Source organism: Pseudonaja textilis, chromosome 2, assembly GCF_049901715.1.
Source record: "Pseudonaja textilis isolate UNSWEBS1 chromosome 2, rPseTex1.2, whole genome shotgun sequence".
Lineage (NCBI taxonomy): Eukaryota > Metazoa > Chordata > Lepidosauria > Squamata > Elapidae > Pseudonaja > Pseudonaja textilis.
In genome coordinates, this window is record NC_141991.1 from 6,048,591 (window position 1) to 6,075,148 (window position 26,558).

At 45.6% G+C, this 26,558-nt stretch overlaps 1 protein-coding gene across 1 annotated transcript; it reads left to right on the plus strand.

Moving 5' to 3' along the window:
- The first annotated feature begins 9,038 nt into the window (after nt 1–9,038).
- On the plus strand, nt 9,039–25,361 carry LOC113453668 (zinc finger protein 232-like). The gene is made up of 4 exons (XM_087928262.1): nt 9,039–9,273; nt 10,154–11,004; nt 13,998–14,076; nt 18,398–25,361. Exons 2-4 carry the CDS (start codon nt 10,303–10,305, stop codon nt 19,141–19,143), a joined length of 1,527 nt encoding a protein of 508 aa, XP_087784388.1. The 5' UTR covers nt 9,039–9,273; nt 10,154–10,302; the 3' UTR covers nt 19,144–25,361.
- Nucleotides 25,362–26,558: the final 1,197 nt, after the last annotated feature.

The following is a 26,558-nucleotide window of genomic DNA, read 5'->3' on the forward strand; positions in this document are numbered from 1 at the left end:
AGGTTAACAACTCTTAATGCCTTTTTGGCTATGTATTTACAACGGGCTCTAGAACTTAAATCCATTAGAGATGAGTACTCCAAAGTCCTTGACAGAGTTGGGGTCATCAACAAGGTCTTGACTATTCAGCTTGTATTTTATTTTCTGATATATATATATATGTGGACTTCAACTCCCAGAATTCCAGAATGGTCAAACAAATGGCAATTTCAAATCTCAACAAACAAATGCTCTGTCTTACTTACTGGCAAATATATATATTTGTTTGACCATTCTGGAATTCTGGGAGTTGAAGTCCACAAGTCTTAAGGTGGCCATGCTTGAAACACATAAATCTAAATCAAGGGTCTTCCCACTTGACAGCTTTGAGACTTGTGGACTTCAACTCCCAGAATTCTTCCTCCAGTCATGTTAGCTCAGGAATTCTGGGAGTTGAAGTCCACAAGGCTTAAACTTGCTAAGTTTGAAGACCCTTGCTTTGAACCGTCACTAAATGAAATGTTATAACTTGAGGATTACCTGTAATTTTTTTATTTATTAAAATACGCTGTATTTTAACTTTCAATTTCATTTTATGCATCCAAGTTGTTGGAAGAAGGCTTCTCAAAATCACGAGTGAGATATGTAATCTCACCACTCCTCAGTTTGATCCTCCAAGTTAAAAAAAAAGTCATTAGGAGCCAGAATCAAAACGATTAATTTTTAAAATGCCCAACCTATTTTGCGGGGCGGTGGTTTCCTACTTTCTTTTAAGGACAAGGATCATTTTATTCAGCTCCAAGGAAGGTGGGTGGGCTGAGGTGGACATTTATCTTCTCTTCAACCCAATCAGTCTCAGGATTAGCATTTCAACCACTTCCCTGAGGCGCCACTACCACCAGGTGCAGCTAATCCATTTGTAAGCTATTTGTATTCCTTGAAGACCCAAGAAACCAGGGAAGATGGGAAGGTGGGAACTGTTTAGCAAGACAAAAGGTTGTCTTCCCCCTTTTAAATAGGCTTAGATTGGCAAGAGGTCAGCCAGGGGGCAAGGCGTGTTACCAGAATAACAGAGTTGGAAGGGACCTTAGAGGACTTCTAGTCTAACCCCCAACTTAAGCAGGATACAATTCTTATCCTTGGTGAGACACACTCAATTTAGAGAATACCCTTTATCAGGTCATCTGAACATTTATAATACTTTGCAGGAACCTGGCTCTAAATCTTTCAAAATCCATCTGCAAAAACTCCACACGCACACACACACCCTAATTTAAAAGCAGAGGGTGTATTAAACACAAAACTTACTTGTCAGAAAAGATTATGGCATAATAATTTAATACAGTGGTATATATAAACCATCCATCAGTTAGATTTTATAGCATACCCAAGACACAGATTTCCAATTAAGTTTACCGATTAAGAGAAGAAACTTCAGACGATCTTATCATGGTTTAAACTAATTGGTGGAAACACTAAGCCACCAATCACCTTTGCCTGTTCTCTTTTAAACCAGCAAACCTCCTCCTGCCTGGCTGACCCGACTTTAAAGCCCAATGAAATGGGAGATAATGAAGTATAAAGCACGTGTGTAAACGCAGCCAGGCCCAAACCTCACAATTTGGTACACATTCAACAGGCAGCGGCCTACGGGACTCCTTGCCACGCGATCCTGTGAATGAGACACAGGAAACTTAAAAAAAAAAGAGGGAAGAGATCTTTTATTTATTTTTCCTTCTTAACCGGAGGAGGCCTGGATGTAGAGGGATTGGCCGTAATCCCATCACGGGTGTGTGTGTGTGAGAGAGAGATGCACGTTTTAATGCATTTGAAATACTATTTCTTGCAAACGTCTCTAGGAATTTCATAGGAGCGTTATTGCAATCTCGACCGGTTTATTAAATTTATATGCCGCCCCTCGGAAAGTCAAAGCGATGTTGCTCGTCTTCCTCAGCCGGCCCACGACTCCTCCTGGATCAACCATTTTGCTACCCCACTTTTCCACGCGTGAAATCCCAGATCATGTGTGTGTGTGTGTGTGTGTGAGAGAGAGAGAGAGGGGGGGGGGGAGGGGCGGACAATCCCGGTGGGGAACCTTCAACGCCACTCTCTTGAACCCCAAAATAAAAAAAAATCCTTTTTAAAATAAGAACTGCATAAGAACGGAAGGGGGTTATTCATCCTTGCCAGGATATGGATGTTGGATAGATAAACGTTAAAGCAAGTCGGGTAATAAAAACGCATCCAGAGAAGCGGAGTAGCGGTGAGTTCCGCAGGCTTTGACTCCCAAACGCAGAGAAATGGATTCAGACGAAAAAGCAATTCAGAAATGGAACTTAGAGAAATCCATTAGCTGCAAACCACGTTGCTTTCTCCCCCCACTCGCCTCCCCCAAAAAAACTCACCTCGGATCCCGCTTGAGTGGGAAGGAAAACTGGGCTTGAAAGGCTCACGCCGGCGTCCTCTTATTTCTTCTTTTTCCTTTTTGCACGATGCCAGATCTGGGTGCGAATTTAGATCTGCCCATCTTAAAACTTTTGCAAGACGCCCCCCCGCCTCCTCTGGCCCCGCCCCGTTTGGAGGTGGGTGGGGAAACGATTCAAGGTGAGATACCGGTAGGAGGTTTTCAAGAGGTGGGAAAAACCTAAAACCTTAATTAAAAACCTTGGAAAGGATAGGGGGACGCCATTCACCTATTAATGGGGGGGGGGGAGGGGGCACAAAAGATTGGGGGAAATAGGTTTGGGAGATTGCCTGGGGCAGGGCGGGTTTGATTGATTGATTGATTGATGGCTCCGTTTCCGCCCCCACCCCCCACAGCTCTAGACACTAGAAGATCAAGGGTCTTCTAACTTGGCAAGTTTAAGACTTGTGGAGTTCAACTCCCAGAATTCCTGAGCTAACATGATTGGAGGAGGAATTCTGGGAGTTGAACTCCACAAGCTTTAAAGTTGTTAAGTTTGAAGACACCCCCCTCCCCATAGATTTGATAAAAAAAGGGTAATTCCACCCAAAGTCCTGGCTTCATGCCAGGATCAAGAACCCATCATCCCCAGGAACGCTAGTCAAGTCCCTTCCAACTCTGTTCTGATGATGTTATTGGGATGATCTAATGTAAACATGATCATGACATTATATGCATCTAATACAGGTCCGTGAAGTTGCAGGTCTTGCATCATGATCAAAATTGCTTTTATATCGTTTCCTGGTGTAAAAGTTGGATTCAAGAACCCATCATCCCCAGGAATAGATGTCAGGCTGAGGCTGATATTCTATTCCAGAGTTCTACCGGCATTATAAGCACTTAATGCTTAACCAGGATTGCATTGGGGTGGCTTGCTAAAACATATTGCATCCTAAACCAGGGTTTACAAACCAGTGATCATACCCATCGGTGCACGGAGCAACGTTTCTCAGGGTCAACAAATGTAAGCTGTGTGGACTTCATTTCCCAGAATTCCCCAGCTTAGGAATTCTGGGAAATGAAGTCCACACAGCTTACATTTGTTGACCCTGAGAAATACTAGCATGGAAGTTAACACAAGCCAGGTCTTTGGGTGGATTTTGAGCCAGTCATTCTCTTTCTACCAAACCTATGTAGCATCCAGAGCTGGCAGAGGAAAAATGGAACCCCAATCAATCAATTAATCAATCAAATCAAATAGGCTGGGGAATTCTGGGAAATGAAGTCCAAACAGCTTAAACTTGCTGACCCTGAGAAACAGTGCTCCATGCACTGATGGGTATGATTATTGGTTTGTAAATCATGATTTAGGATGTAATATATTTTAGCAAGCCACCCCAATGTGCTCCTGGTTAAGCAACGATTAACTGCTTATAGTGAACTCTGGAATGGATTATCAGCCTTAGCCTGATGGGTTCTTGAATCCAAGGTTTATATCAGGAAACCATATAAAAGCAACTTGGACCTGACGCAAAACCTGCAACTTTATGTACCTATATTAGATGCATACGTGATTAGATCATCACAATAACATCATCAGAACAGAGTTGGAAGGGGCCATGGAGGTCTTCTAGTCCAGCCCCCTGCTATAAAAGGAAACCCTATAGTATATAGGCCCTATACCAGTGATAGCGAACCATTTGGGGGTGGTGTGCCGAAAGCGTGTGTGTGTGTGTGTGTGTGCTGGCACCCACAATGCAATGCGCCCTGTCCCCCCTGCACATAAGTGTGCAACACCCCCGCCCCCTTATCTGCATTGTGCATGCATATGCCTCCCAGCTGATTTTCAGCCCATTTAGGGCAGTTTTTGCCCTCCTGGAGGCTCGAGACAAGCCTCTGCAACCTCGGGAGGCTGAAAAACCGGCCCATTTCAGCACTTTCGGTATTTCTGGAAGGCCCATTTTTCGGTCTCCCAAGGCTGCAGAGGCTTCTCTCGAGCCTCCAGGAGGGCGAAAACAGCCTCCCCAAAGCTCCAGAGGCCCTCCGGAAGCTGAAAACGGGCACTTCAGTATTTCCGGAAGGCCCGTTTTTTGGCCTCCTGAAGCTGCAGAGGCTTCCCTCGTGCTTCTGGGAGCGCAAAAATGGCCTCAAACAGGACGAAAATCAGCTGGGAGGCACGCACATGTGCGGTGCAGATGGCTGGGGCTCACATGCCCGCACAAATGGTTCTGCGTGCCACAGGTTCCCCATCACGGGCCTATACCATTTCAGACAAGGGACTGTCCAATCTCTTCTTTAAAACTTCCAGTGTTGGAGCACTCAACTTCTGGAGGCAAATCGTTCCACTTCTTAATTCTCCTCACGGTTCGGAAGCTTCTCCTTAGTTCTAGCTCGCTTCTCTCCTTGATTAGTGTTCATTGTTGTTTCTCCTCTTTCCTTCTGGGGCTTCGGGGAAATAGTTTGACCCCTCTCATCTTTGTGGCAGCCCCTCAAATATTGGAAGACTGCAAGAGAAGATGTCCAGCAGTGAAGGAGAGGGACTCGCTTATCAGGGTGATGGGGGCACCAATTATCATTAAAAATTGAAATAATAAAATCTGCCAACCTTAAAAGATGCCTCAACCTCTCTTTTTAGGGAGACCCTCGTCTTGCAAACTGGCTAATTAGGTGCCATCAGGTTGGTGTTGTTGACTCTTAGCAACTTCACAGAGGATTCCTCCATGAACTCCACCGATCTGATCCTTCAGATCTTCCAATGGTGGCCTCATCATCACCATTGTAACCAAGTTCCTTGTTGCTTACCTTCCTCTTCTCTTGCCTTCCACCCAGGGGTGGGATACTACTGGTTTGCTCAGCTCTATAGAACCGGTAGCTCTGAAGAGCAGCAGACGCCGAACCGATTCTGTTTCTGCTGCTGTTTGGCCCACCCGCCTGCCCAGGCTTTTACCTGACCTTTATTTCCTGCTTTTTCAACCTCAGCCGCTTTGTGCGGCACAGCTGAGGTTGAAAAAGCAGTAAAAAAAGTGCTTTTTGAAATGCTGTGCACCCGCAAGCAGTGCTTATCAGCTGTCCCGGTGCCTCAGCAAATGGTGTAGTACACGCGCCCATAGCGCAAATACCGAACTGGTAGTAATGCTGGTTTCATCCCACTCCTGCTTCCACCCTTCCCAGCCTTATGGACCTCTGAACAGAGTGAGGTCTTCACATCACCTCTCTTAAGTAGGATAATCTTGAGCCTGGTCCTTTGTGCCACAAAGGAGAATTCCAGTGAGAGAGAAGGGTATGTGTTTTCTATTTTTATTTATTTATTTATTTTGCTTGGTTGGTTGGTTGTCAAACATATACTAGATGACAAATATAAGTATGAAAATACACAACAACAAAGGAAGTAAATACAGATAAATGGGGACAGTAAGACATGGTGCGCTTATGCATGGCCCCTTTAAGGACCTTAGGAATGGGGGGAGGTCCACGGTAGACACTGTGAGGTGGAAGCTCTGAGGGGTTGAAGCTGTAACAATGGGAGCCCGGAGTCCGTTAGGACCTTCTAGGAGTTGACCACTCTGTTGCTTGAAGTCGTGTTTTCTGCAATGGAGTTTGGAGCGGTTTACCTTGAGTTTGCATCGGTTGTTTCCCCGTGTATTATTGTGATTGAAGCAGAAGTCATTGACAGACAAGATGTTGTAGCAGACAATTTTGTGAACTATGCTTAGATAGGACCGCAGGCAGCACAGTTCCAGATTGGCCAGGCCCAAAATTTCGAGCCTGGAACCAGAGGGAATTCTATCACGAGGGGATTTTTACTCTGAAGTGGAAGCTTAGATTATTCGTTTTTGACTTACAGTTAATCATAATCTGTGGAATGGTTTGTCTCCAAGAAATTGTGGGTGCTCCATTACTAGAGGTTTGTAAGAAGAGACCGGACAGCCATTTGCCTGAAATGGTAGAGGGCTTCTTGCTTGAGCAGGAGGTTGGGACTACTAGAAGACCTCTAAGGTCCCTTCCAACTCTGTTGTGCTCTGAGGTAATTCAGCAGAAGCTCTTAATTAATTTTTTTATAATAATAAAAACATGGAGAGGCACAGGGAAACATTTATCTCTAAGCCCAAATGCCTGCTTTTCCGCTTGGTCCAAGATGCCTTACAGAGCACTGGCTATAATTCTTCTTCATATACTTTAATATATATTTGTATTAAATTTGTGGACATTACTGTCAGCTGCTCTGCATGATTCTTGAAGTCAAAATATAGAAAAAGAACAAACAATAGGCAAGGAACACAACAATAGGCAAGGAACCAATGGTGGGAAAAATTTGGCAGCAACACATTACACATCCACACTACTCAGAAAGAGCTTTCGTGATGCTAATAAAAACATTTTTATTTTCAGTTGCTGCAAACTTTTATTTCTAACTAGATTGTTCTTAAGATCATAATGTCAAGGCTCTGACTAACAAACCCAAGCACTTCTTCGGAAGTTGACAGATAATTGGCATTAGCAAAACATATAGCAAAACCAACCTTCTGTATCCTGATCTGAGTCTTTATTTTCCCCCAACCAGAAGGCAGGGCTAATTTCTAAAAATGGACAATCATGTTTTCTGCACCAGTATTTTTATACCCTCCCTGCTATTTCTGTATTTCCAAAGTAACTGCTAGTTCCTACCCATGTTTATTAAAATTATATATATATATACACCAGTCCTGATTTTGTTTGTTTTGGATGCTTATTTTAAACGATGTGTTAAGACCCCAGAGGACAATTTTAGCATCTTTACAACATATGTACGTAATGCAACAACCCAAAAAGCAATTATTCTTTCTGCATGCAAAAGACTTCAATCAGGTTAATTTGTCTGTGATTCAGCAGAAACTCTTATTTTTTCCCCATAAAATGTGAAAAAGCATCAGTTCAAGAAAAGGTGGAGGGAAAGAGAGAGAGAGAGAAAACACTGCACACAAACTTTCCGTAATTTCATTGTCATCAGAATAGAGTTGGAAGGGAGATTGGAGGACTTTTAATGTAGTCCCCTTCTCAAGCAGGAGATCTTATATCATTTCAGACAAGTGACTGTCCAGTCTCTTCTTAAAAGCTTCCAATGTTGGATCATTTGCAACTTCTGGAGGCAACTGATTAATTGTTCTAACTGTCAGGAATTTTCCTCCTTAGTTCTAAGTTGCTTCTCTCCTTGATTAGTTTCCACCCATGGCTTCTTCTCCTGCCCTCAGGTGCTTTGGGGAATAGCTTGACTCCTCTTCTTTGTGGCAACCCCTGAGATACTTGAACATTACTATCATGTTACCCATAATCCTTTTCATCAAACTAGACATGCCCAATTGTTCTTTGTATGTTTTAGCCTCCAGTCCCCTAATCATCTTTGCTGCTAATACCTCAGCTGATTTTGATTCTATGCCTCCTTTTATATTACCAAGGATTGCATTAGCGCTTCTTTTGGGGGGGCTACAGCTGGCTCACATTTCAGTGATCATCCACTGCAAGGTCCCTCTCCCAGGTACCGTTTTTTTGAGCCTAAACAATTTGTCCCCCTAAACAACAACAACAACAACCCTATGAGGAAACTGAACAAGGAGAGATTTAACCTAGAAATAAGGAGAAACTTTCTGACAGAACTATCAACCAATGGAACAGAAGTTGCCCTCGGAAGTTGCCATCACCTGAGACCTTCAAGAAAAGATTGGGCCGCCATTTGTCAGAAATGGTGTAGGGTCTCCTGCTTGGGTGGGGGGGTTGGACTTTTTAAACAGATAACGGATAATCAGAGTTGGAAGGGACTTTGTAGGTCATCTAGTCCAACCCCCCCACCCAAGCTAATCATTCTGGTTACTCTTCTCTGTACTTTTTTCTAGTCTCGACATCTTTTTTATAATATGGTGAACAAAACTGGATGCTGACATCATGGGAGTCTGACAACCAATCATAATACAAGCTCCAATTCAAATCCCAACAAAGGTTATAAAACCCAGTCACTCTCAGAATATCAGCCCTTCCTTCTCTTTTCCTTCACCTTGGAGCATGGGATCATCTTTCTTTGGAGCTTCAAGCCATGTGGTCCTGCTGTCCACCATTAAACCTTCTAAGCAGCTTCCATGTTTCCAGTGTCTTTTTCCCAACATGGAACTGAAGCCAGAAGGATATTTCTTCCAACAATATCACGGTCACTCTCACCCAAGGTTCCTGCAGTTACAACTCCCTCTATCACTTCTTCTCTGTTTGTAAGCATTCAGCCCAGTATGGCTGTCCCTCTAGTTTCACCCTCTACCTTTTGGACCACAAAGTTGTCAGGCTAGGGTTGGTTAGGGACTTATTTGATTTCTCACTTGGTGAAGAATTAGCTTTCCAATGGATATTCCAATAGATGACCTATATGGTCCCTTCCAACTCTGATTATCTGTCTCTTAGGTAGGTTGAGCTGAAAAGGGACTAACGAGTCTACGGATGATTCTCAAGTCATCCAGGTCTGCCCCTTTGGGGTCTCCTTTCCTTTTCGTTCAGGCCCTTCCCCACGACCCCCTCCCCAGGCGTTGCTAGAGGCAAATCCTCCCCTCCTCCCTTCCCAAGCCCCCCATTTCAGGCTGCACCAGCCTCTGGAGGGCTTTGCGGCGCTGCGGGGACCCGGCCGAAGGGTTAATCCGATAGAGTGGCCGGCTGCTAGAGCGGCCATCCTTGCCTTTGGCGGGTGCGTGTGTGCTTGTGTGTGTCGGGGGGTCTCCCTGGCAAGGAGCAGCTCCCTCCCTCCCCTTTTCCGCCTTCACCCTCCATTCCTGCAGCTCCTTTGCAAGGGGGCGCTGCTTCGGGATTCCGCCCCTGCAATTGCGCGCGGCGGGGCCAAGGGGGAGGCGTTGAGGGGCGCAAGAGGACCTGCTGCCCAAGTGAGTGAAGCCCCCCCCCACCTCCCCACGTCCTCCCCCCCCAAAAAAAACCCGCAGAAACGGGGATGCAAGGTTGCTTGCAAGATCCGCGGGGCTGATAACGCGTCGATCAAAAGCCCCCTTTTTTTGGGGGGGGGAGACCTTGGTGCAAGGCGACTCCTCCTTCCCACCTCCAGAGCAGGTGGACCAAGCTCAGTCGCCCCCGCCCCCCCGGCCCCTCCGCCGGAGGAAGGCTTGCAAGAGGGCTGGCCCGGTTGCAACCGGTCTTTCGGAATGGGTTGGATCCCGATCCCATGGTGCTCAGCCGGCTGGGGAGGATGGGGGTTGGCAATCCCATCCCGCTGGAAGGCACCTGCTCCGGGGGAGGGTGGTGTTTTCGGCCAAATATTTTGGAGGTGCTGGGATTGGGTATGTTTGCAGAAGATTATCTATCTATCTATCTATCTATCTATCTATCTATCTATCTATCTATCTATCTATCTATCTATCTATCTATCTATCTATCTATCTATCTGCTTATCTATCTGTCTGTCTGTCTGTCTATCTTACAGATAAGTTAATGGAACTATAGTTTGTTAACCATTGCTTTTCAACCTTGGCCACTTGGAAGACCAGTGGACTTCAACTCCCAGAATTCCCCATGCCAGCCATGCTGACTGGGGGATTCTGGCAGTTGGAGTCGGCAAATCTTAAACTTGACAAATACTGGTTTAGACAAGTGTCTCTCAATCTTGGTGTCAGGGCTTTAAGATCCATGGACTTCAACTCCCAGAATTCCCCAGCCAGTATGGGAGTTGAAGTCCACAGGTCTTAAAAGTGGCCAAGGTAGAGAATGATTTAGACAAATCATTTATTTATTCTCTTATTTTCTTTGACATAGGGGAGAAGGCTGCACCCCATTGGCAGCCTCGGTGTAAGTCTTGGCTTGGGAAAGTTTTCCCTCCACCGTCCCAAAAGAACATCCCTGGAGAACATCAAGGAAGAAACGTCAGGGAAATCCAGGCCTGAGATGGGATAAGTATCCCTCCCATGGCTTCCAGCAAAGCGATCCGGAAAGAAAGGGGGGCTCCCTCGTCCCTGCACCTCCCTGTCCAGGCTGCTCAAGGAAAGACAGTCAAAATGGAGGAGAAGGAAACGGCCTGTGCCAAGCCGGCCGAGCAAGTCCAGAAGGAATCCTGCGTCATCCAGGCCAGTGGCCCCACCGAAATACCGAGACGGGGGTCCCCACTGCAGATCAAGCAGGAACCGGACGAGGGCCTGGCCCAGCGCTGGGAAGCCCAGTGGCAGAATTTCCTGAAGATGGTGCAGGCCCCGCATCCCAGTTGGGTCTCCTCTCCGTTGCCAGAACTGGTGGCTTTTAGTGACTCCAAAGGGATCCAACCTTCCAGCGGGATGACCCCGCAGGTCTTTGGCTGGAAAGTGAAGGAAGAAGTCTGTGAGGAAGAGATCGGAAACACGGAGGCCCAGAGGCAGCGGTTCCGGCATTTTTGCTACCAGGATGCCGAAGGGCCCCGCGAAGTCTGCAACCGTCTCCGGGAGCTTTGCCACCGGTGGCTGAAGCCAGAGAGGCACACCAAGGAGCAGATCCTGGAGACCCTGGTGCTGGAACAGTTTCTGGTCATTCTGCCCCCGGAGATCCAAGGCTGCGTCCGGGACCGGGGACCGGAGAGTTGTGCCCAGGCGGTGGCCCTTGCTGAGGGTTTCCTCCTAAGGCAGAAGGAGGCCCAGTTGGTGAGCGTTGGTCCTGTGTCCTGTTTTTCCACCTTGTCTTCATGCAAGGATCTTCAAACTTAAGACTTGAGGACTTCAACTCCCAGAATTCCTGAGCTAACAGGACAGGAGGAGGAATTCTGGGAGTTAAAGCCCACAAGTCTTAAAGCTGTCAAGTTTGAAGACCCCTGCCTTGGTGGATTGACCTATAGAGCTCTTGTTGACCTCTTGTAGTTGTGAGGAACTGTTTAAGGAACCTTGAACTGTGTCTTGAGCCAAGGGCATTGTCAGTGACCCCCGCAAAAAGCTGACAATAATCCCCAGAAGCTCGTCAAAAATGCTTAGCCATTTTATATATATTTTGTGCCTTTTAGTCAAGTCTTCACTTCCGGCAACTGCACAGACCGTTCCCTGTGGTTTTCTCAGGTAGATTTTTGGAAGTGAATTTTCTTTGCCTCTTTTCTAGGGCCGAGAACAATTTTCCCCACTCTCCCCCAGGACGTTCAGCTGGCTTCATACCTAAGACAGGGTTAGAAATCAGGATCTCTTCATTTGTAGCTCAGGGTACTACACTGAACTGACTGTCTAGCTCAGGGGTTTCCAACCATGGCCACTTTAAGTCTTGTGGATTTCAACTCCCAGAATAAGCAAAACTCTTGAGGCAGGTAGATTCCTCAAAGAATAGCTTTATTGGATATGCCATGTTGGCACAGGCTGGTGAAAACCGACTCTTAAACGTTCCTGAAATGTTCACCTAATTAAAGTAGAAGTTTTTCACTTTCTCAAAACAAATCAGTCACGTGGTCCGATCAGGATACAGCAGGGGTATTCAAGGGCATTTTTGACCACAATACAGCAAGACAGTGGCTTAAGTGAGTGTTGCTGTCAGGATCGACCTAATTAAATCATGATTCTCAAGCCAAACTTCAGGAAATTTCAAAGGATTTATTAGAGGCGACATACTGGCCCTGCCCTGTAGGAAGCCAACTCTGGCATCCGTAATTTAGAGTCCCCTGTGACCCTCCTGGATGTGTCTTAAATCAGATTCTCCAATTGAATATATTCAATATATTTGGGGGCAAAAGATCTGGTAGTTTAAGTTGCAATCTTTTAAAGATAAGAGTAGGAATGTACTTTCGATTTCAAACTGCTGCACTACTCTCCCAGACTTCCTTCCTCTCCCCCCCCCCCTTTATTTTTTAATGGCAACTATTAAAACAGGTATAGGAATGTTTTATGAATTGACAGTTGCCCCATTTTATGACCTTTCTTGCCAGAGTTGTTAAGTGAATCACTGCTGCTGTTAAGTTAGCAACACGGTTGTAAAGCAAATCTGGGTTCCTCGTTGACTCTGCTTTGTCAGAAGGTCGCAAAAGCGGATCGTGTAACCTCAGGACGCTGCAACTGTCGTAAATACATGCCAGTTGCCAAGCGGTTGAATTTTGATCACGTGACCATGGGGACGCTGTGTTGTGTGATGACCTGGGGCGTGACACAAAAATAACCAAGTTACAAAAATAGAAGAAAGTCCCTTTCATGCCTCCAACTTGGCCCCAAAGTCCAATTATCCTCGGCAGGATATCAAACTTTTAAAACAGTTTACGGAGGGAGTAATTGCAGTCCGCACCCAAAGTAAAATTAATTCGAAATAAAAAACCCAACAGAAACCACACTGAAGGAATTACTACGGCAGGCAAGGATGATTAATTGCACACTTCTACCAGATAACGCAGCAACCACAGTTGGGAGGAAGCCAAAACACAGATAAACTCCGACAAGAATGCACACTTTGCTTCCAGCAACTTTGTCATGCGCAGTTTGTCCTTTTAACCAGTCCTCGCCGCTGCAGCCCACGAAGGGGATCAAGGCCCCTTCCTCCCCCGTAGACCATGCCACTCATGTTTCTCCCTTATCCGCTCCTCCCTGCTTGCCTTAGGACGAAGAAGGGATGGGCCTGGGTCTTCCTCTGAATGCCCATCCGGCCTGTGCCCTTCCCCAGTTTCCTCCACAGCCACTGGAGCCAGACTCCCACTCTCTTGTCAGCTGTTCCATCTCTCCCTCGGAGTCAGACTCCCAACAGGGGCATGATAGGTTGTAAGTGTGAAAAACCATCATAAAGCACCAATTTCATGGCCGTTGTAACTTTGAATGATCATGTTCTGACCCAGGTCCCCAAAGATGACAAACCCACTGTAGTTGAAGCAATGATTCCTTTAATAGGAGCACCAGCGGCCCTGGAAAAAAGTTTCTCTTTCCTCGCAGGCTAACAAATCAGTCCGGCAGTTAGATGAACAGTTGTCTGCCCCATCTATTCATCTCTACCCGTGTCTTTTATCCCCACAGCTAGGGTGGGGCTTTGCTAGGAGAGGTGACTCTTCCGTCCCAAGTATCGGCCCATAGATTTCCACTGCTCTCCTCTCCTCTGCCTTCTGTGTAGCTGCTTGTCAGGCACTGGACCCAGCTGTTCCTCTTCTTCCTCATCAGCCACCTCCAGACCTGGGAGCTGTTGACTCTTCATGTGAGGACTGATGGACGGCCCAGGGTCCGTCTCTTGTCTCTATTCTCTCTTCCCCCTTGGAGTTCTCTGGTTGACCCTTGACTCTCAGACGCTGCCTCATTTGATTTAGGTGCTGGAGGGGCCGCCGGCCGATAGGCCACAACAGGTCACTAAATGAATGGTTGTAAGTCAAGGACTACCTGTATTAGAATTGGTGGGGGGGGGGCATCATTTTTTTTCTTTTGGGTGATTTTTTTTTCTCTCTAAATTTCCTATCTAGAGATTTCCTTGTGGTCTCCCATTCAACCCCTAACCTGGTTTGACTCTCTTAGTTTTCCAAGTTCAGCTTAGCTTGGCTAGGTGGCGCTGCCTGCTGCAATTCGGTTTACTTTCCCAGCGTTAATAAAAGCCGGATTGCCATGTTATATTGTCCAATTGTCCTATTTTTTTTGTTTGTTTGTTTCAGTATCACCGGTTCCTTTGAATTAATGGGCTGGTCCTTTGTTTGTTCTTTCAGGGCCAGGATTGCTTTGAGGAAATGACGGTGAATCTTCCAAGGATCCATCAAGTCTGCTTGGGGGCCTCTCGAAAGCTAGGTATTGTAAAGGGAGTGGGTTTCCTCCCCTCGGTGTCCTAATCTATTGATCGAACAGCTTGATCTACCTTACAGGGTTGTTTTTTTTTGGAAAATAGGAAGTAGGAATAAAAATAAAGGTGAGATGAAAATCAAATCAACTAACCAAAGTGGCTATTCCATCAGTGGAGGCTTTTACAAAGATCAAGTAAGGTACTAATACCATTCTATAAAGCCTTAGTAAGACCACACCTAGAGTACTGCATCCAGTTTTGGTCACCACACTATAAAAAGGATGTTGAGATTCTAGAAAAAGTACAGAGAAGAACAACCAGGATGATGAGGGGACTGGAGACTAAAATATATGAAGAATGGTTACAGGAACTGGGCCTGGCTAGTCTAGGGAAGAGAAGGACCAGGGGAGATAGGATAGCGGTCTTCCAATATTTGAGGGGCTGCCACAGAGGGGAAGGGGTCAATCTAATTTAACAACCGCACTGATTCACTTAACAATTCTGTCAAGATAGGTCGTAAAATGCGGCAAAATTCACTTCACTGCTTTAGCAGTGAACATTGTCGGCTCAAATTGTTTTGTTTTTTTTCCCCCAAAGTTTTTTATTTTTTATATTTCATAAATTGTCTCTTAGTGAACAGCTTAGTTCCAGATTTTTACATTTCTATACAAACATGACCTTATGATCTTTGCCTTTCATATTCAGTTTCGTATCGTATTTTTCTTCTTGTATTTTCTATTCATATCTTAATTTTTCCATTTTTTTTCTTCAAATATTCTCTTCTTAATACAGATTCTTTATACAATATTTAAAGTTACATATTCATTTCATATCATATCATTACATTTATGAATTCTATAAATTTTCTCTAATATCCTTCACATTTATTCCATATATTTCTATTCATGTCTTAACCTTTTCTATTTTTCTTCAATTATTCTCTTATCTTAAAATACAAATTTCTTTATATAATTTTTAAAATTCTTATTTCTAATTCAATACTCCTTGTACTTGTATGTGTCTTATTTGTAAATTCATCACATATTCTTGGTTCATTATTCAAAAAATTTCATTATAGTTCCAATAATTAATAAATTCAAAATCGGCTCAAATTGTTGAGGACTGCCTGGGTCAACTAATTGTCTTGGGCAGAAATCAACCACCAGAAATACCGGAAGTCAAAAAATGGGCCTATTTTTCGGCCTGCAAAAGCTTTCCTCAAGCCTCTGGGAGGCCGAAAAAGGCCTCAAATAAGCCAAAAATCAGCTGGGAGGTGTAGTGCAGGTAAGGGGGTGACGGGGTGGGAATTGCGCGCACATGTGCAGGGGGCATAAGGGGGTGCACACATTGCCTTCTGTGTGTGGGCATGCACGCAAGCACACGCACAATTGTTGTTGCATTGTCCTTACATTGTATGTTATAGATCAGTGGTTGCCAACCAGTGGAGCGGGGACCACTGGTGGTCTGTGAGAAAATTTTGGTGGTCCGCAGAGAAATGGCACCCCCAAAGCAATTAATCCAGGCTGCGTGGAAACAAGGCTTGTGTCGCTTGCATTGCAAACAACACAAAATAGTGAGGGGAGGGGGGGAATTTGCCCCACTTGCCCAAGTGCCTGGCCTGGCCTGGCCACCGGGTTACTTCTTTCCGCTTCTTTCTTCTGCTTTTGGCTGCACGCAAGGAAAGCAGCAAAAGTCTTTCTTTCTCTCCCCCAAACTCCTCCAGAAATGAGTCTTTGGGACCCTACAAGGCCTCCTGCTCCAAGAGGCTGTGCCGGCGCGACAAGTCTCACAAAGACTATTTCTAGCGGAGTTTGGGGGAGAGAAAGAAAGACTTCTGCATCTACTGCTTTCCTTGCATGAAGCCAAAAGTCTCTCCCCCACCCACCCCACCGAGAATGGAGCTGGAGACGGTATCCTGCGATCCCAAATAAAGAATGATTGATCAGTAGGACAATGGGGTGGGGAATTTTCCTGCAGACTTTTTGGGGGGATTTTCCTAGGGTCTCTGGTCCGCAGGATTTAAAAGTATGAGTTTTGTGGTCCGTGAGGTCCAAAAGATTGGCGGCCCCTGTCATAGATGACTTTCTTCTGGGGTTGTTGGGTCTTTTGATCCGCTTAGGATGTTTTGAAGGGCTTTAATTGGGCTTGGGTGCTACCCTGATTCCTTGTGGTTGTAGGAATCTGTTGGTGGTTTCTGAGATATTCTTGATGTATGGCAGTGTAATTCTTTTTGGGGGTAATGAAACCTTTGCAAGAAAAAAAGGCAAGCTCTCTCTCTCTCTTTTTTTTAAACCCTTAATTTATGCCATATACACACAGCTACAAACTTAAAGATGAGAATGTTTTTAATTGTTTTCTATTTTTTCTTCCTATTTTCTTCTCCTTTTGTTTCTTTTCCTTTCTTTCATTTGTGTATATGTTGTTGGTTTGTTTTAATTGTAAAATCAATAAAATTTATTTATTAAAAACAAAAAAGGCAAGACCAGAGAGTACCAAGGACCGCTTGGTTTATGTGATTCTGGCTTTTGGCATAGGTTGGAAACCTGCTGTTTTGCCAGAGTAAACATGCAGATCTCGGATTCAGAGGTAATGAAGACACAGATGAGGTGGAAACTAAAGTGCTTTATTGAAAAAGCCTGGGGGAGTGGCAGAAATTTAATTAAAGGATGATTCATGGAAAGGATAGAATCTTAACTTTTTTCAAATGCTGGAAACACCATCCTCTCCAGCCCAGGAAATGAGAACAGACACCCAAGTTCTTTGCCTCTTGAGAAAGTTTGGTGGGCGGCCATTTTACTTTTTTTTTTAATTTGGCATTTCTATTACTTACCTTTGTTAATTATCGGCACTCAGAAGCATCTCTCTGAGGCCAGCTTTGTACATTTCCACTGCCAGGCTTTCCTTTGGCAGGTCTGCCATAAGTTTCATAAATCAATACATTCATTCATAAATTCATTTGTTTATTTTATCCTTTTTTTTTTTAATGGCTTAAACCATTCAAAAGTATCCGGGTTATTTTAGCTCAAGTTTAAAAGTACAGATGCAATAAAATAAAATAAAAATGATTTTTTAAAAAAAAAATATTTGTGACAGTAAATTAAAATTAGCACACGTGCACGGTGGAAACTAATCAAGGAGAGAAGCAACTTAAAACTTGTAGAGTTGTAATTGCAGGAATGTTCCAATCTCGGATGGCAAACCTCAGATAAAGAATGTTTCCAAGCAAATACAACTCCGGTAAACAAAGTCACTAATCTAAAGGAGGATTAGAGAGAGGAAGTAAACATATGTTAGACTTTAACTAGAGATAATTAATTGTGTTAATTACTGTGCTAAAGAGTAACGAAAATTAAGCAGTAACCAAAGTTAACCAATGATGGAGGATAACTAAAAATGTGTATAAATGCAAGACTAGACTCCAATAAAGATCATCATGATTCAGTTGTTCATGATCAAACAACTCAACTGCCTCGTCATTACAACAAAAACTAAGGAGAAATTTCGTGGCAGTGAGAACAATTAATCCACGGAGCAACTTGCCTTTCAGAAGTTGTGAATGCTCCGACCATTTGTCTGAAATGGTATACGATAGAGGTCTCCAAACTTGGCAACTTTAACCTAGTTGGCTGGAGAATTCTGGGAGTTGAAGTCCACAAGTCTTAAAGTTGCCAAATTTGGGGGCTCCTGGTATAGGGTTTCTTGCCTGAGCAGCCAATTCGACTTGAACAGGAGGTCCCCAACCCGTGGGCCATAGGACGCTACCGGGCCGTGGCCTATTTGTGGGTTGAAGATTAGGAGGTAAGTTTGTAAGCCCTTCCCAATGTGGTGGCCTATATTTCCCATCCTCCTCAGCAAACATGGGCAACGGAGTGGACGGGAAGGTAGACATCTTATTTGAACAGCATCGACTTAGGGAAGGCAGTCCTGACTGTAATGGGAGCCTGCCCGTTACAGTTATATGATCCTAAAATGGCTCATCAACATCGACCTGATTTTACAAACTATTTGGTGGTTGTTAAATCAGCATGGTCATGAAGTGAAGCCAGTCATTAGGAGGTAAACTGTATGGTTGTTCAACGAACCCTTTGTTCACTGTCGGGTGTTTTTGTCCCAAACTGGAAGCAAGTAGCAGTTTTTGACAAAAATGTTGTAAATTGCAATCATGTGACTATGGGACTCCGCAAACGAGTTGTAAATCTGAGCCTATGGCTGAGATCCCCAATGAGATCATATTGGGGGGACGGGGCAGTCAATGGGACTTTGGAAGAGGTCAAATCTATCTGTAAGCTTTATGCACACATTCACCGTGTCCTTCTACTCTTCTTCCAGCAGGGGGAAGGCTGCTGAATGAACAGGAGCGGCCACCTCTCTGGGCCCAAGATTACCTGGACCGAGAGTCCACCGGCAGGACGTCGCTCCCCAAAACCCAGGACAACCTCTCGCCACGGTCCGGATTGGGCAAAATTTCGGAGAATGAGCTGATGAGGCCTGAAAGGTCTTCGGGCTCTCTCCCGACCAAGAGAGGCTCCGAAGCGATCCCATGCAGAGTGGGCTACAAAGATCTCGGCGGGATCCTTTTCCAGGAGAGGATCCAAGAGAGCCCCCGGCAGAAGCGCTGCGTCGTGCTCCGCCGGCGGATCCACACCGAGGAGCGGCTCTACAAGTGCCAGGATTGCTGGAAGAGCTTTGACCACCGCTCCCACTTCATCCGCCACAAGAAGATCCACACGGGCGAGAAGCCCTTCCAGTGCACCGACTGCGGGAAGAGCTTCAACCGGAACTCCAACCTCACCACCCACATGCGGACTCACACGGGCGAGAAGCCCTACAAGTGCTTGGACTGCGGCAAAAGCTTCCGGTGGAGCTCGGATTTCATCGTCCACGAGCGGACTCACACCGGGGAGAAGCCCTACAGCTGCGCGGACTGCGGGAAGGCCTTCCGCCGCAGCTCCAACCTCACAGCCCATGAGCGGACGCACCGGGGTGAGAAGCCCTACAAGTGCTTGGACTGTGGGAAAAGTTTCACCCGAGGCCTCTACCTGATTGCACACAAAAAGACGCACTCGGGGGAGTGAGCGGGAGAGAGCGAGAGTCAGTTAGCGGTGGCCCCTCCTTGGATATTTCCTGGGAGAGGGGAGCTCCTCCGGCATCCATGGCTCATCTGGGAGGGCGGCGGCAGGGAACAAAATGATCACTCTTGGGTTTGGGTTCAGGGCCCTGTCAACAACTCCAGATGACCGGTGATGGATGTGATCTACAGCAATCTCACTCCAGTGCAAAGTTGGCCCAGTGAAGTTGCCAAAAAAAAAAAAAATGTCCGCCAGAATTCATTTCGGCGGACGATTCTTCTGGCAAATCCTTCAACCTCCCCGCAAGCCCAGTCGATCAGTTTGGGGAGTAGGGCAACTCAGCCTACAATGACCACGTTTGGGTGGGATGACAGCTTCTCTCAGGACGTGACTCGCTACAGCGTGAGCAATTTGAATTCTCCAAAACCAAAATCGGGAGGGTGAGCTGAAGGCAAGGAAGGCCTTGTTAGGAAGACATTTTATTCTGGGCCGGATGGTTTCTCCACCTCGAAGCTGAGGGAGAAGATCTTTTTAAGTTTTAGATTGGCACAGTGCTGCAGATTTGAACCCCCAAAAGGACTTCGGAGCAGCGGAGAGACCTGCTTAACCCCCTTAAGAGCAGGGATCTCCTAACTTGGCAACGTTTTAAGACTTGGGGACTTCGACTCCCAGAATTTCAGCCTGGTCGACTGAGGAATTCTGGGAGTTGAAGTCCACCAGTCTTAAAAGTGGCCATGTTTTGGAGACCTCGGATTTAAAGCAAACCATTGCTTTTTCTGCAGCTGCAGAAGACCACAATGTCCAGTACCAGCTGCCTTTAGGGGATGTGGGGGCTGTTTGCACTTAAGAGAAACCTTTTGAGATTTAGATCCAAAAAGCACTGCCCGGCTTTTATCTTTTGATGCGCTGGTCATGTACCAGCTACAAAGTAGAACATCACTGTTGGGTCATTTTGGTTCCCTTCAAGCGGTCTTCTCTTGGCTGCAGCCCACCCCTCTGTATTATGGGCTTAGTAGTACTAATTTACCATATATGGTGGTGTTTCTCAACCTTGGTGGCTTTAAGACATGTGGACTCTAACTCCCAGAATTCCCCAGCCAGCTTTAACAGATAACACATAATCAGAGTTGGAAGGGACCTTGTAGGTCATCTAGTCCAACCCACCCTGCCCAAGCAGGAGACCCTACACCATTTCTGACAGATGGGGAGTCCAATCTCTTCTTGAAAACCTCCAGGGATGAAGCTCCCACAACTTCTGAGGGCAACTTCTGTTCCATTGGTTGATTGCTCTCACTGTCAGAAAGTTTCTCCTTATTTCCAGGTTAAATCTCTCCTTGTTCAGTTTCCATCCATTATTCCTTGTCTGGCCTTTGTTGTGTTTTAGAAAATAGCTTGACCCCCTTCCTCTCTGTGGCAGCCTCTCAAATATTGGAAGACTGCTATCATGTCTCCCCTGGTCCTTCTCTTTACGAGACTAGCCAGGCCCAGTTCCTGCAACCGTTCATCGTATGTTTTAGCCTCCAGTCCCCTCATCATCCTGGTTGCTCTTCTCTGCACTTTTTCTAGAGTCTCAACATCTTTTTTATAGTGTGGTGACCAAAACTGGATGCAGTACTCTAGGTGTGGTCTTACTAAGGCTTTATAGAGTGGTATTAGTACCTCACTTGATCTCGATTGTATCCCTCCGTTAATGCAACTTAGGATTGCAACTTTCATGGCTGGGGGATTCTGGGAGTTGAATCCATACCATACTTCTTAAAGCCACCTAGGTTGAGAAACGTTTCCATATGTTCACTCTGAGGATTACACACTGTTTCAATTTCAAGATAACTATATGTGAGGGGCTTCAATTGCTCAAAAGTGCTATACAAAGGCCAAGTATTTATTACTATTATTATTTTTTATGATTACCTTTCTCTTTTGAGAAGCCGGGGGGATGTTTCAGATTTAAACATTTTTTCGCAAGCCGAGCAGTGACTTGGTGAACCAATTCTGCGTTTGCTCTTCTGCCATTTCCACGCTGATGTGTTTGTTTGTTTTTTTACATTTGAGGGGAGGTGCCGAAAAAGGCTTTCACTTCAAAAACGGGGAGGGTTAAAATAAAAATAAAAAACAGGGAAAAGGAAACATCCGTTCCTTAGTCCTCATGGAGTGGGAGAAGGGATTGTATGCCTAGCCAATGCAGAATAAATCCGGTAAGCAAAATATGAACAGGCCTGTCTAGTTTAATCTGGGGGTAGAAAATCCAAATGCCCAAATCCAGATTTAGGGCACTTCAGATAGTCCTCGAAGGACAGTCACAATTGACCTAAAAATTTTACACATCGATTTGTAAAAACATTCCTATGCTTGTTTCCAAGTTGCCAAAAGAAAAAAAAAAAGTGTGTGTGAAGAAGCCTATGGCAAATGAACTTAAAACTTTAATTGGAGAATGTGATGGATGACACCTAGCCCGTGTGGATGTGCTTAATTGGAGAAACTGATTTATGGCACACCCAGGGGGAAGAGGAGAAGCAGGGTAATTACGTATGCCAGAGTCAGCTTTATGCAGGTCACGCCGGTATGTTGCTCCTATTGAATTCTTGGAAGTTTTTCGAAGCTTGGCTCGAGGCTCACGATTTAATTAGGGCAATCGCTGGAATCTTGACATTACATTGCTAACAACCCCACTAATGGGGGAGCTGTGGGAAGTTTTTGAAGCTTGGCTCGAGGCTCACGATTTAATTAGGGCGATCGCTGGAATCCTGACATTACATTGCTAACAACCCCGCTAATGGGGGAGTTGTGGGAAGTTTTTGAAGCTTGGCTCGACGATTTAATTAGGGCGATCGCTGGAATCCTGACATTACATTGCTAACAACCCCGCTAATGGGGGAGTTGTGGGAAGTTTTTTGAACCTTGGCTTGAGGCTCACGATTTAATTAGGGCGATCGCTGGAATCCTGACATTACATTGCTAACAACCCCGCTAATGGAGTTGTGAGAAGTTTTGAAGCTTGGCTCGCACGATTTAATTAGGGCGATCGCGGAATCCTGACATTACATTGCTAACAACCCCGCTAATGGGGGAGTTGTGGGAAGTTTTTTGAAGCTTGGTTCGAGGCTCACGATTTAATTAGGGCGATCGCTGGACTCCTGACATTACATTGCTAAGCAAGGCAGTTGTTAAGTGAGCTGTGCCCCCATTTTGCTACTTTTCTTGGCCCAGCTGTTAAAAGCGAATCATCATTGCGGTTGTTAAGTTAGGAACGCGGTTGTTAGAAGTGAATCTGGATTTCCCCCATCGACTTGGCTTGTCCAAAGGTCTCAAAAGGGTTAGGGTTAAGGTTAGGGTTAGTCCAGTGTGGTGGCCTAGAGGTGGAGCTCTCGCCTCGCAAATCAGGAGGCGGCGAGTTCGATCCTAGGGAGAGGCTAACATTTGGAATAGATTCTTCTGCTTGAGCAGGGGGTTGGACTAGATGACCTCCAAGGTCTCTTCCAACTCTGTTGTTCTAGGTTCTAAAGGGATCACACTGCAACTGTCATAAATATGGGACAGCTGCCAAGTCTCTGAATCACGGGGATGCTGCAACAGTCGTTAAGTGTGAAATAGGGCCCTAAGTCCCTCTTTTTTTTGCCCCCAGTGCTTGTAACTTTGAACGGTCGCTTAAGTGAACTTGTGTAAGTCGAGGACTGCCTCTGCTTTTATCCGCTCGAATTGCAAAAATCACATGCAACGTTTTTCCAAGGGGTTTGCTCAGGCAGGTCAACAAAGCCAACCACACCCAAGGAGGAAGGAAAATCACCATCTACTACCTGGCCCAATCAGGAATAGTACTGGTACTCCTCAGTTTGAGACTATGAAGTTGTGACCGTTGTAAATCAGGTCACCTGTACGACCAATGCAATTTTAATGGGTTTTTTGTTTCTTGCAGTTGTCAGAATTCTGCAACAAGGTTTAAGTGAGACTTTTGGTCAGATCTCAAAAAGTAATACTGCCACATTCAAAGGGGTGCCTGTGGCAAATGGTGTTTTTATAACTGGCATCCTCGTGCCCGGAGCCCACCTCTTGAGGGAAATAGCAGGGAAAGCCATGTAGTTTATTCCACGCTCAAAGTCAGCGGAGGGGGAGGGGGTATACGACTGTATGCTTACCTGTTTTCTCAAGAGCGACCTGGAAACATCATCTCCACACCTGGGGAGTGGCTGAGATTAACATTCTAGCTAAAAGGAGGGGGTCTCTGCTGCTTTAATTATACTGGTCTTTGCCTAAGGATAGTCAGGCCTTGCTTTTCCAGAGAATCCGTGTTGGTAGGGACCTTGTAGGTCATCTAGCCCAACCCCCTGCCCAAGTGGGAGACTGTACACCCATTTCTGACAAATGGCAGTTCTCAAGTGATGAAGCTCCCACAACTTCCGAGGGCAACGGCTGATTATTCTGTCAGAAAGTTTCTCCTTTATTTCCAGGTTGAATCTCTCCTTGTTCAGTTTCCATCCATTATTCCTTGTCTGGCCTTCGGGCGCTTTAAGAAAATAGCTTGACCCCACTTTCTTCTCTCTGGGGCAGCCCCTCAAATATTGGAAGACTGCTATCCTGTCTCCCCTGGTCCTTCTCTTCCCTAGACTAGCTTTGAATCGGATGCTATCACTTTGGCTTAATAAAACGTTCCTTTGAAATCCTTCGGTTTTTCAAGCAAGCGGTGGGATTCAAAATTCGTGACTACCGGCTCTGTGGCTGTAGCGTGGCATGGTGAGCGTGGCAGGGGAAGGTTACTGCAAAGTCCCCATTCCCTCCTCACCCCACTAACCTGCTTTCCAGCTCCATTCTCCTGTGCAGAGCAACAGAAGGAGACCCAGCCAATCAGCTGGGACTCGGGAGGCAGAGAATAGATGGGGGCGGGGCCAGTCAGAGGCGGTCTTTGCCGGTTCTCCGAACTACTCAAAATTTCCACTACCGGTTTTCCAGAACTGGTCAGAACCTGCTGAATATCACCTCTGGTTTCAAGACTCTTCACTTTCTGAAATAAGGTGGATTGGCAGTCCTTAGAGAAACATTTGTTCCGGAAGCTTTGCCTCGTTTTACGACCTTTCTTTCCACAGGCGTTAAATGAATTGCTGCCGTTCTTAAGTTATCCAACGTGATGGTGAAGCATATCCGGCGTCCCCGTTGCCTTTGCTTGTCAGGCGGTCGCAAAGGGGGAATCACATGCCCCCTCCCTATGGTCATAAATGTGAACCCATCACCGGGCATCTGAATGAACGTTGATCACGCGATCGTGGGGATGCTGCCAAGGTGGTAACTGTGAAAAAATGGCCATTGTTCATTCCACCCGCCCCCCAGGTACCGTTGTAACTTTGAACGGTCAGTAAATGAAACTTAAGTTGAGGACTACCTGTTACTTCAAACAGTCACTGAAAAGGAGCGGTCATAAGTCAAGAGCTACCTGTGCACTACCCTGGTTTTCATTATTGAATCTGAGGAAACCAATTCAACCTTCAACCCCCTGCAAAATTTTTTTACCACAGGTAGTCCTCTACTTAAAACCATTTGTTTAGCTACTGTTCAAAATTGCAACAGCACTAAAAATACCTCACACTTACGACCATCAGGCAGTTAGATATTAGATCAAGGGACTTCAAAGCTTGGCAGCTTTAAGACTTGTAGACTTCAACTCCCAGAATTCTTCCTCCAGTCATGTTAGCTCAGGAGTTCTGGGAGTTGAAATCCACAAGTCTTAAAACTTGCCAAGTTTAAAGACCCTTGTATTAGATTAACAGTTGGAAGGGACCTTGTTGGTCATCTAGTCCAACCCCTCACCCAAACGGGAGACCCTGCACCATTTCCGACAAATGGCAGTCCAATCTCTTCTTGAAAGCCTCCATTGATGGTGCTCCCACAACTTCCGAGGGCAAAGCTGTTCCATTGATTGATGGTTCTCACTGTCAGAAAGTGTTTTAACAGAAGAATTCTCTGTTAAAACACTTGGAAAAGTGTTGGAAGAGTTGGGACATTGTAGGTCATCTAGTCCAACCCCCCCCCCTGCCCAGATGGGAGACCCTACACCATTTCTGACAGATGAGGGTTCAATCTCCTCTTGAAACTCTCAAGGGATGGCTTTCCCACAATTTCCGAGAGCAAAGCTGGTTGGTTGTTCTCCCTGTCAGAAAGTTTCTCCTTATTTCCAGGTTGAATCTCTCCTTGTTCAGTTTCCATCCATTATTCCTTGTCTGGCTTACAGGTGCTTTGAGAATAGCTTGACCCTCTCCTCCTCTCTGTGGCAGCCCCTCAAATATTGGAAGACCGCTATCATGTCTCCCCTGGTCCTTCTTTTCATTAGAGTAGCTGGCATCCGACATAGAGTTATGAGTTACAAGACCTCCGAGTCATGTGATGACCACCTTGTGAACTTCCTAGCTGGTTTCCGACAAGCAAAGTCCAATAGGAGGAAACTGACTCATTTAATGACCATGCAATTCACTTAACAAACTGCCACGCTTTGCTTAGTAACAAAGGCCGTGAAGGTTGTAAAATCGAACGCAACTCAACCACCTCGCTTAGCAATGGAAATCCTGGTCTCGGCTGCGGTCGTAAGCCGTGGGCTGCCCATACTGTCGCTGTTACTTGTTTGTCCAACATCCCTCATTGTAGCATTGACGAAAGGAATGAGCAACCGTTCGGGGCTGTCAATCACGTGAAGTGATAACCCGGCAACAGTAGGTCAGGCGGCCATTTTCCTGCCCTGCTTGTAGCCCCCCCCCCACCATTGGAAGCATCAGATTGGCTCTTGTGTGGGACAGTGGATCCAATTAGAACAGTGCTTTTCAAACTTGGCAAAACACATGGACTTCAACTCCCAGAATCCTCTAGCCACCACGCTGGCTGGGGAATTCTTGGAATTGACGTTCGCCGTGTTGTAAAAGTGGCCAGGTTTGAAAACACCGTGAACTAGAAAGATTGTATGCTCCAAGTTCTATCCTAAGAAAATTTCAAGGATGCGTCAAGACAAGAGAGTCCTGAAAGAGATAAATTCTGAATGTAGCATTTGTTTTCCCACCTATCCACCTCTGCACAACTCTTTTTTTCCCCCTCTGATGTGGGCCCAAGGAAACACAAGTTGTCACCTTTGAACAGGGTTCACAGGACGTTGTTCTCAACTTTCTTGAGATTTGCTTGAAGTACAGAGGTACTAGTTCTCATGAAAGTTAGAAACAGTTAATTCAACATTTTCATGAGGTTTTGGCCCTGGGTCTGTTCTCCCCGCTTGCTGTTTTTAGATCCCGGATATTTCGTTAGCAAACTAGGTAACATCTTCAGTGGTGGGGTTGGTGTTGGGTGAAGTACCTTGTTCATTTATATAGGTCAGGGCTCCCCAAATTTGGCAACTTTAAGACTTGTGGACTTCAACTCCCAGAATTCTCCAGCCAGCTTCCTCTGATATAGGT

Coding starts and splice junctions, on each gene's coding strand:
- LOC113453668 (XM_087928262.1), top strand. CDS start 10,303: ATGGCTTCCAGCAAAGCGATCCGGAAAGAAAGGGGGGCTCCCTCGTCC. Junction 11,005..13,997: donor GGCAGAAGGAGGCCCAGTTG/GTGAGCGTTGGT, acceptor TTGTTCTTTCAG/GGCCAGGATTGCTTTGAGGA. Junction 14,077..18,397: donor GGGGGCCTCTCGAAAGCTAG/GTATTGTAAAGG, acceptor CTCTTCTTCCAG/CAGGGGGAAGGCTGCTGAAT.